Source organism: Phaseolus vulgaris, chromosome 8, assembly GCF_051622355.1.
Source record: "Phaseolus vulgaris cultivar YP4 chromosome 8, ASM5162235v1, whole genome shotgun sequence".
NCBI lineage: Eukaryota > Viridiplantae > Streptophyta > Magnoliopsida > Fabales > Fabaceae > Phaseolus > Phaseolus vulgaris.
In genome coordinates, this window is record NC_143505.1 from 62748662 (window position 1) to 62759429 (window position 10768).

At 37.6% G+C, this 10768-nt stretch overlaps 1 protein-coding gene across 1 annotated transcript; it reads right to left on the reverse strand.

The window, feature by feature from the left end:
* Positions 1-7731: 7731 nt before the first annotated feature.
* On the reverse strand, positions 7732-8613 carry LOC137825842 (uncharacterized). Its single transcript, XM_068631627.2, has one exon. It carries the CDS (start codon positions 8395-8397, stop codon positions 7945-7947), a length of 453 nt encoding a protein of 150 aa, XP_068487728.1. The 5' UTR covers positions 8398-8613; the 3' UTR covers positions 7732-7944.
* Positions 8614-10768: the final 2155 nt, after the last annotated feature.

Below are 10768 nucleotides of genomic sequence, written 5' to 3' on the forward strand. Positions count from 1 at the left end.
CTGCAATTTTTTTCCGGGTCCGTATTGCGCTGAAAAAATTCACGCAAGTCCTTTCGTGTGTTGTTTGCACCCAGGTAAGGAGGCACGTCCATAAACAGATCACAGAAAGGAGATACGGGGAAGAAAATCCAGGACGTTTTGTTTTCGGAAAACCGGTTTTGTTCACTCTCGGTCTGGGACTTACTGCGCCTTACTCCTTGGGTATTTTGGTCTGAAATTTTTACCAGACATCCGTCACTGTGTCTATTGAGTTTTGGCATAGATTTGAGCCCCAGACTCGTCCCACAAGATTCGCAATAAATTTTTTATTCATCACTGCCCGGGCTGAAAGGAATGTTCGTTCGTGTGTGAAACTGTTTGATTTTTTTCCTGGGTGAATACTCATCCGTTTGACCTGAAATCTGTCGCGTTTTGTCCCAAATTCAGTGGAGATTCTTACGCTGAATTTCAGGAGAAAACCATTTCGGGATAATTTTTCAGAAATTTTGCGAAAACCAAGGCTATCCTCTAGCAAAACCCTTGAAATTTCGCCCTACTTTCTGCAATTTTTTTCCGGGTCCGTATTGCCCTGAAAAAATTCACGCAAGTACTTTCGTGTGTTGTTTGCACCCAGGTAAGGAGGCACGTCCATAAACAGATCACAGAAAGGAGATACGGGGAAGAAAAGCCAGGATGTTTTGTTTTCGGAAAACCGGTTTTGTTCACTCTCGATCTGGAACTTACTGCGCCTTACTCCTTGGGTATTTTGGTCTGAAATTTTTACCAGACATCCGTCGCTGTGTCTATTGAGTTTCGGCTGAGATTTGAGCCCTAGACTCGTCCCACAAGATTCGCAATAAATTTTTTATTCATCACTGCCCGGGCTGAAAGGAAGGTTCGTTCGTGTGTGAAACTGTTTGACTTTTTTCCTGGGTGAATACTCATCCGTTTGACCTGAAATCTGTCGCGTTTTGTCCCAAATTCAGTGGAGATTCTTACGCGGAATTTCAGGAGAAAACCATTTCGGGAGAATTTTTCAGAAATTTTGTGAACATCAAGGCTATCCTCTAGCAAAACTTGTGAAATTTCGCCCTACTTTCTGCAATTTTTTTCCGGGTCCGTATTGCCCTGAAAAAATTCACGCAAGTACTTTCGTATGTTGTTTGCACCCAGGTAAGGAGGCACATCCATAAACAGATCACAGAAATCAGTGGAGATTCTTACGTCGAATATCAGGAAAAAACTATTTCGGGAAAAAATTTCACAATTTTTTATTGAAAACAAAGGCAATCCACTACCGAATTTTGTGAAATTTCGCCCCACTTTCGGCAATTTTATCCTGTGTCCGTATTGCGTTGAAAAAATTCACACAATTACTGTCATATGTTGTTTGCGCCCAGGTAAGGAGGCACGTCCATAAACAAATAACAAAAAGAAGATACGGGGTAGGAAAGCCAGGACGTTTTGTTTTCGAAAACTAGTTTTGTTCACTCTCGGTCTGACACTTACTACGCCTTTCTCCTTGGGTATTTTGTTCTGAAAATTTTACCAGACATTCGTCATTGTGTCTACTGAGTTTTGGCAGAGATTTGAGCCCCAAAATCGTCCCACTGGATTTGCAATAAATTTTTTATTCATCACTGCCAGGGCCGAAAGGAAGGTTCGTTTGTGTGTGAAGTTATTTGATTTTTTCATGGGTGAATACTCATCCATTTGACGTGAAATTTGTTGCGTTTTGTCCCAAATTTAATGGAGATTCTTACGTGGAATTTCAGAAAGAAACTATTTCGGGACAATTCTTCAAAAAAAATTTGCAAACCAAAACTTACGAAATTTCGCCTTACTTTTTGATATTTTGCATCGAAAAAATTCACACAAGTACTCATATGTTGTTTGCACCCAGGTAAAGAGACACGTCCATAAACAAATCACAAAAAGAAGGTACGGGAAAAAAAGTCAGGACGTTTTGTTTTCGAAATACCAGTTTTGTTAGGGTTTTTAGGTTTTTTAGGGTTTTAAGGTTAAAGGTTTAGAGTTTTTTAGTTTGTTTAGGGTTTATAGGGTTTTAGGTTTGTTAGTGTTTTTAGCGTTTAAAGGGTTTTTAGGTTTTTAAGGGTTTTTAGATTTTTTTTATGGTTTTTAGGGTTATTAGATGTTTTACAACTTTTAGGGTGTTTATTGTTTCTAGGGTTTTAGGTTTTTTAGTGTTTCTATGGTTTAGGGATTATAGGATTTAGGCTTTGGGGTTTAGAGTTTAGCATGAAAAATTTCAAATTGTTATAACTTTTACAAAGAAGTCAGATGAGACATATTACGCCTTATTACTTTGGTGTTTTGATCTGAATTTTTTACCAGTCATTCTTTATTGTGTATTGAGTTGTAGTTGAGATTTGCAATAAACCCTAAACCCTAGCTCATACTTAGGGTTCTTACGGTTTTTGGATACTCACAGATTCTAGGGTTCTTACGATTTCTAGGGTTTGGGGACTTTTAGGAAATTTTAAGGTTTCGTAGAGTTTCCAGAGTTTTTAGGATTTATTAGGTTTTAGGGTTCCTAGAATTTATAGTTTTTATGATTTTAGAAGTTTCTACGGATTTTAGGGTTTATAGGGTTCGTTAGAGTTTTTTTAAGGTTTATAGGGTTTCTTGGGTTTTAAGGTTCTTAGGGTTCGTAAGGGTTTCGTAGGGTTTTAAGGTTCTTAGTGTTCCTTAGGGTTTTAAAAGGTTTACGATTTGTAGGGTTTCTAGGATTCATTGCTACCTGCAACCTGCAACCTGCTATCTGCAACCTGTTACCTGCAATCTGCTACCTGCTACCTGCAACATGCTACCTGCAACCTGCTACCTGCAACCTGCTACCTGCAACCTGCTACCTGCAACCTGCAACCTGCTACCTGCGACCTGCAACCTGCTACCTGCAACCTGCTACCAGCTACCAGCAACCTGCTACCAGCAACCTGCTACCTGCAACCTGCTACCTGCAACCTGCTACCTGCAACCTGCTACCTGCAGCCTGCAACCTGCAACCTATGCCCTGCAACCTGCTACCTACTACCTGCAACCGGCGACCTGCAACCTGCAACCTGCTATTTGCTACTTCCGACCTGCTACCTGCTACCTGCGACCTACGACCTGCTACCTGCAACCTGCTACCTGCGACCTGCTACCTGCGACCTGCTACCTGCTACCTGCAACCTGCTACCTGCTACCTGCGACTTGCGATATGCTACCTGCTACCTACAACCTGCTGACCTACAACTTGCAGTGCGACCTGCAACCTATGACCTACGACCTGCTACCTGCGACCTGCTCCCTGCGACCTGCTACCTGCGACCTGCTACCTGCGACGTGCAACCTGCTACCTGCGACCTGCTACCTGCTACCTACTACCTGCAACCTGCTACCTGCGACCTGCTACCTGCTACCTGCAACATGCTACCTGCTACCTACAACCTGCTACATGCAACCTGCAACCACTGACCTGCTACCTGCGACCTGCAACTTCTGACCTGCAACCTGCGACCTGCAACTTCTGACCTGCAACCTGCAACGAGCTACCTGTGACCTGCAACCTATGACCTGCAACTTGCTACCTGCGACCTGCTACCTACTACCTACGACCTGCTACCTACTACCTGCAACCTGCTACCTGTGACCTACAACCTATGACCTGCGACCTGCTACCTGCTACCTGAAACCTGCAACCTGCAACCTGCTACCTGCGACGTGCAACCTGCGACCTGCTACCTACGACCTGTTACCTGCGACCTGCTACCTGCGACCTGCTACCTGCGACCTGCTATCTGCAACCTGCGACCCGCTATACCTCCTACATGCGACCCGCTACCTCCTACATGCGACCTGCTACCTGCAACCTGCGACCTGCTACCTGCAACCTGCTACCTGCTACCTGCTACTTGCTACCTGCTACCTGCGACCTGCTACCTGCTACCTGCGACCTGCTACCAGCGACCCGCTATACCTCCTACATGCGACCCGCTACCTTCTACATGTGACCTGCTACCTGCGACCTGCTGCTTGCAACCTGCTACCTGCGACCTGCTACCTGCAATCAGGCAACTACCTGCTACCTGCGACCTGCAACCTGCTACCTGCGACCTGGTACTTGCTACCTGCAACTTGTTACCTTCTACCTGCAACCTTTTTCCTGCAACCTCTGACCTACTACCTGCGACCTGCAACCTCTGACCTGCAACGTGCAACCTGTGACCTGCAACCTATGACCTGCAACCTGCGACCTGCAACCTGCTACCTGCAACTTGCTACCTGCGACCTACAACCTATGACCTGCGACCTGCGACCTACTACCTGCGACTTGCTACTTGCGACCTGCAACCTGCAACCTGCTACCTGCGACGTGCAACCTGCTACCTGCGACTTGCTACCTGCTACCTGCTACCTGAGACCTGCTACATGCGACCTGCTACCTGCTACCTGCGACCTATTACCTGCTACCTGCAACCTGCTACCTGCGACATTCTACCTGCTACCTGCTACTTTCTACCTGCAACCTGCTACCTGCGACCTGCAACCTCTGACCTGCAACCTGCTACCTGCAACCTATGACCTGCGACCTACTACCTGCTACTTGTGACCTGCTACCTGCGACCTACTACCTGCGACCTACTACCTGCGACCTACTATCGGCGACCTGCTACCTGCTAGCTGCGACCTGCTACCTACAACCTGCTACCTGCGACCTGCAACCTATGACTTGCGACCTGCTACCTGCGACCTGCAACCTGCTAACTGCTACCTGCTACATGCTACCTGCTACCTGCTACCTGCTACCTACTACCTGCTACCTGCTACCTGCTACCTACAACCTGCTACCTGCTATCTGCTAAGGAAGAACATTCATAAACAAATTACAAAATGATATATAGGGAAGAAAAGTTAGGACGTTATTTTTCGGAAAACCAGTTTTGTCCACTCTCGGTCTTAGACTTATTACGCCTTATATCCTTGGGCCTTTTGGTCTGGAATTTTCACCAGACATTTTGGCTGAGATTTGAGCCCCAAATTTGTCCCACAAGATTTGCAATAATTTTTTTATTCATCACTGTCAGGCCTGAAAGGAAGGTCAGTTTATGTGTGAAACGGTTTCATTTTTTTTCCTAGGTGAATACTCATTCGTTTAACCTGAAATTTGTTGCGTGTTGTCCCAAATTCAGTCGAGATTCCTTTATGAAATTTCAAGGAAAAAAAATTTTCTGGAAAAAATTTCAGAAATTTTTTGCAAACGAAGGCTATCCTCTTTCATAATTTCTAGAATTTTGCTCTACTTTCTGCAATTTTATTATTGGTCCATATTACGTTGAAAAATTTCGAAAAAAAAACACACAAGTACTTTCATATGTTGTTTGCAACCATAAACAAATCACAAAATTAGATATAGGGAAGAAAAGTCAGGACATTATTTTTCGGAAAACCAATTTTGTTTACTCTTGGTCTAGGACTTATTACGCCTTATATCCCTTGGCCTTTTGGTCTGAAATTTTTACCAGATATTCATTATTATGTGTATTGAGTTTTGGTTGAGATTTAAGCCCAAAATTCATCCCACAAGATTTGCAATAAATTTTTTACTCATCATTGGTTGGGCTGAAAAGAAGGTCAGGTTGTGTGTGGTAGAGTTTGATCTTTTTTCCTAGGTGAATATTCATTCGTTTGACCTGAAATTTGTCGCGTTTTGTCTCAAATTCAGTCGAGATTTCTACATGGAATTTCAACAAAAAATTATTTCTGGAAAAAATTTCAAAAATTTTGTGCAAACTAAGGCTATCATCTTTCAAAATTTGTGAAATTTTGCATTACTTTCTGCAATTTTATTGTTGGTCCATATTGCGTTGAAAAATTCCAAAACAATTCACACAAGTACTTTCATATGTTGTATGCACCCAACTAAGGAGACACGTCCATAAACAAATCACAAAATTAAATATAGGGAAGAAAAGTCAGGACGTTCATCAAATCTCTACCATCAGTCTTTTTGTAGTCATCGTCCTACTCATCCTTAGAGCCACCGATGTCATTTTTGTTCTCTGTCGCTACCTCCCACTACCCGTCGCCCGCAGGGTCCAACTCTCTCCTATCCTTCATCTTCTCTGCCATTAAATAGATTCGCTACAACCAAGACCTCACCAAATCAAAATCTGGCCCTTTGCACCCCTGATTCGCTCTCAAGGTTTTAGGGAGGGAGAGGGATACATTCTTCCGGTCAAATACTTCACCATTTTTTTTCATTACTTTAAAAAATATTATTAATATAATTAAATCATAAGAATTAAAATAGGATGAAATCTCCAACCTATTTTTTCAAATTTTTAATCTTAATCCATTTTTGTTAAGTATTTATTCCATTAAATATTTTCATGAATGCTATTAAGAGTATGAAATACCAAAATTGATTACATTTTTTTCTACCTTTCATAATTTTGCAAATTTGTTTTCTTGAATTTGAATTTTAAGGATATCTTTTAAATTTCTATCTTTAAAATTCTTTTCAAATGAAAAAATATATATTTTCATATTAAAGAAATGTGTGGTGTAATTATTCTTATTTATATTAATTATATTATTTATTATAACTATAAGATCATATTTTAATATAAATAAAACATTTTTATAAAAAAAATAAAGTTAAAATTAATTTTATTTCTTCTACTTTCATCTTAACATGAGCAATAATATGTTATAATAATAATAATAATGAAAGTTTAATTCAAATAGTTTGGTTATTGTAAATACCTATTAATTTAGACTTAGAAATGGAAAACAAATTTTATATTGCATACACATCAAACATATTTAACCTTTTCTAATATTTGATAAATCTACATTTAGGGACGAAGTAACAAACAAGTCATTTCAGAGTATGTTCATTGGTCAAATTTGAAAGCATACTAAATGATTGGTTTGGTCTGTCTATCACACTCACACGGTCCACAAAAAATGGAAATTAGTGGTTCTAAGAGAACATAAAAAAGAAGTTACAGAATAAAGGTTTTATATGTACACGAAAAAATGTTTGTTTTTTCTAAGAGGAGGATATCTGTTCAAAAGTTACTCTTTATAAAAAAATATTAAATGTATTATGTATTATTCTACTAAATTCGGTACTTACGTATATTTACTCTAATATTTTTTTTAAAAAGTATCTTTTAAGAAAAATATTATTTTTGTTTATCTTCACTCTAACAAAGTTATGTAAAAAGTCAAGCATATCTTACTGTACCAAATTACGTGCCTTATTCTGTGCTATAATATTTAAAAACAATATAAAAATAAAGTTAATTTCTTTCCTTGTTATTTTGTTTACAGCGTTCTCGTCCTGGCTACAGCTTGGAAGCATATGAATAATAGGAAAATGATATTTGACATTCTAATTTTTTTCAAAACTCTCACTTTAAGAACCAATAATATTATTATTTTATTTTATAATTTTATTTTTATTAATTAAATATAATATTTTATTATTAAAAGGAATGTAAAATAGAAGTGAGAGATTTAGCAAAAAAGTGAAAAGAGTACAAATATAGTGCACCGACAGAAGAAGGTAGGGTGGTGTGGGGGATGGAAGCGTGTGAGTGTGTTGTTGAATCGTAACCGCCACATAACACGCAACACACCGACAGGAGGAGTTACACAGAAATGGTAGAAAAAATGAAAGGAAAGAAAGAAGAAGTTGGGAGCAGAAACTTGCATCACCAATCATTAGGCAAACTGCAATTGCAGCCAAAAATAAGATATTACATATATAACATAGGAAGCGAAGGCACAATATAGATAGATTATACATGCACGTAATTTCGTACAGGCTTAGTGTGAATAATGAAGAAACATGATGAAGACTAAAATTGTACACATTAAGTGAAAAAGAAAGAAGAAAGGAATCGCAGAAACATAGATTTGCATGGTGGATCTGAAAGACGAGGGTGCTCATTAAGCGTTGTAGGAGGGAATTGAGGAGGAGTAGGTTTGAGGAAGTGTGGCGTGATCAGAAGAAGCTACGAATTTTCGGATCTCAGAGCGCATCTTATAGATAACATGTCTCAAAGTGCCCTTGTTGTGGGAACCGAGGAGCTTGGTTTCCTGGTGGTTCATTTCGAGATCCACAGCAAATATTGGCTTCCTGGAGAGGATCCAAGCCCAGGTCCAGTCCCACCATTTCCTGATGGAGGTGCCGGCATAGTCGCCCATGGATGAAAGGGACTTGGATCTGGGAAACGACCAATACGACGCGCCTCCGCCTGCCGCCGTGGAGGCTTGGATCTTGAGAGACAGAGAGGAAAGACGTCGGCGAATGCCTCCTTCATTTAGGTTTGAGTTTGAGTTAGAGACTGGAAGCGATGGCTTTCCAGTGGCGAAGAAGCTCCGGTTCTCACCCACACCCATGCTTCCAACAACTCTTTGCTTCCCAATGAAAGCCCAATAACAAGTGTAGAGAGGTAAAATGGAAGCTTCACACCACACAGCTCTTCCACAGCCTGTTTTATTCCTTTGGTGGGGTCACTCAGCATTGGGTCATGTGTTGCTATTTTACTCTTCTCTTCTTTCTTTCTTCCGCTTTCCAGTTGTCTCTTCTTATTACGCTTTGCTCAGGTCTTTTCATTCTCAACTGGATCCAGATCAAACCACCAGTAAAAATGCTTCCTCTGTTTCTTTCTTTGTTTTATTTCAAGGGTTATTTTCGACATTCTCCCACTTAAACACCGCTTATAATCTATATAACAATTACTATGAATTTTAAATATCATATTGTACCTAATATAATATCATTTGTACTAATTATATGTATTATAAAACACTTTCTTTTCTCTCTACCTTCCTAATAACTTTTGAAAGATTGAGACTCTTACCTATCTTTCTCTTCCACAATATTTGGGTTGGTCACGATTATGGTGAATTTTTTTATTGGTTTTTGGAGGTAAGCACAAAGATAGGTTGGAAAACACAAAGAAGAGATTAGGTTTTTTTTTTTTAATTAGTGAAGGATTTTTGAACCATGGATTGGGTCTCACCCAAAGTAAAGCAAGCATAAGGACGTGTAAGCTCAAGTAAAGGAAGAATAAGGTTTGGTGGTGATGAATCAAGGAAGTTAGATGTAGGAACATAAACTCATGAGAAATGTTTTCTTGGAATATGGCAAAATTGAATTGTTTATTGTAAGGCATGTGTTGGCTTGTGTTGCGGATGATACCAATTGTTTGTGTTAGAAGTTAGGTGAATCAAATTACAATTAAATTATGATGTTTGAGTTATTATGTTTTTAAATAGAAAAAATTTGACTCTAACTATAAGTTATATAACTTTTGACATATTGATGAGTGTTTATTCAAATAACTCATACTAAAAGTTAAAGCACGAGTTCCATTTTCAACATGACAATTGTTAAGAAATAGATTGTTACATATGACATCGATCTTTCTATGATAGAAGTTAGGTGAGTCACATCACTATCGAATTATGATAGTAGAAATAGTTGCACTTTGATCACAAGTTATAATTTTTTACCTAATGATAAATAATAGATCAACAATATGATGGTATTTTGTTCTAATGAGGTGGTTATTGGTGTTTAAGGATGAATGTGATCTGTGAAAGCTTAAGGCAACAAGAAAATAGGAAACCAAGAAATGTTAGGATAAGAAATTAGAGAACGAAGAAATATTATCTTTAGATATTTGCTTCACTTTAAACTTCAATGATGAACTTTGAAATCTTTAGATAAACAAAGGAAAGAAAATTGTCACATTCTTCCCAATATCATCCACCTTAGAATTCTTATTAGCAATGTCAAGTTCACATTTAGTTTCTTTATTAAAAAAAAATACATTATGAGGAAAAGGGTTAAACACTTGTATTCTTTAACATTATAAATAAACAAACAATAACTAAGGATACTTGGTGATAAAAAAAAATAAAAAATAAAATAAGGATAGCTACATACAAGTAAAATGTTAATGTCTATATAAAACCAAAGTATGAATATAATAAAGATTTATTACAAACTAAATTATATTAAAGATATCAAAATAATGCTTTTAACTTTGAGTTCTTCCTCTAACTTTTTTAGTTTTTTAAGTCATGGTTTTCCTATAAGTCGTTTTTAGGACTTTTTATTCCCTTACTATTGATTCAATCTTGATTTTAATTACAACTCCTCTTTAAATTGACTCTCAATGGTTTATGATCATATCATTTTTACATTTTTTTTAAGAGGATTTGTACTAAAATTAGAATAACCTACAAGAAGCAAGACATTAAGATTAATGCATGACTAACACTATAAAAAAAAATAAGTAACATAATATGAAATTTATCATTTTTGCAAATAAATCTATCCACAACCACTCAAATAAAATCCTTTAAGATATGTAACTAAGGAAGTTTAAGCTTTAACATTACCTTAAACTTAACATTTTCATATTTTAAACATTTTTAATCTTTAAAATATTTTTTTAAGACCAAATTTTCTTCTAAAGTGTTGACAATACTTTACTCTAAATTTATTATCGTGTTAAGAGTCCTTTTAAATATTTTTTCCATTTAAAAAAATCATCTTACTTAAAGAATTTATTTTGTACCTTTTCAAAACACTACATTAAAATTGTAAAAAAGTCATGATCTTTTTTTAGTACAATTTGGAATATATATATATATATATATATTATAAAATCTCAATCATAAAAGTCTTTTAAGGAAATATTTAAGAAATTATTATCTATAATAATTAACAAGGGAATTGAATTTTGTAATTTTTTTA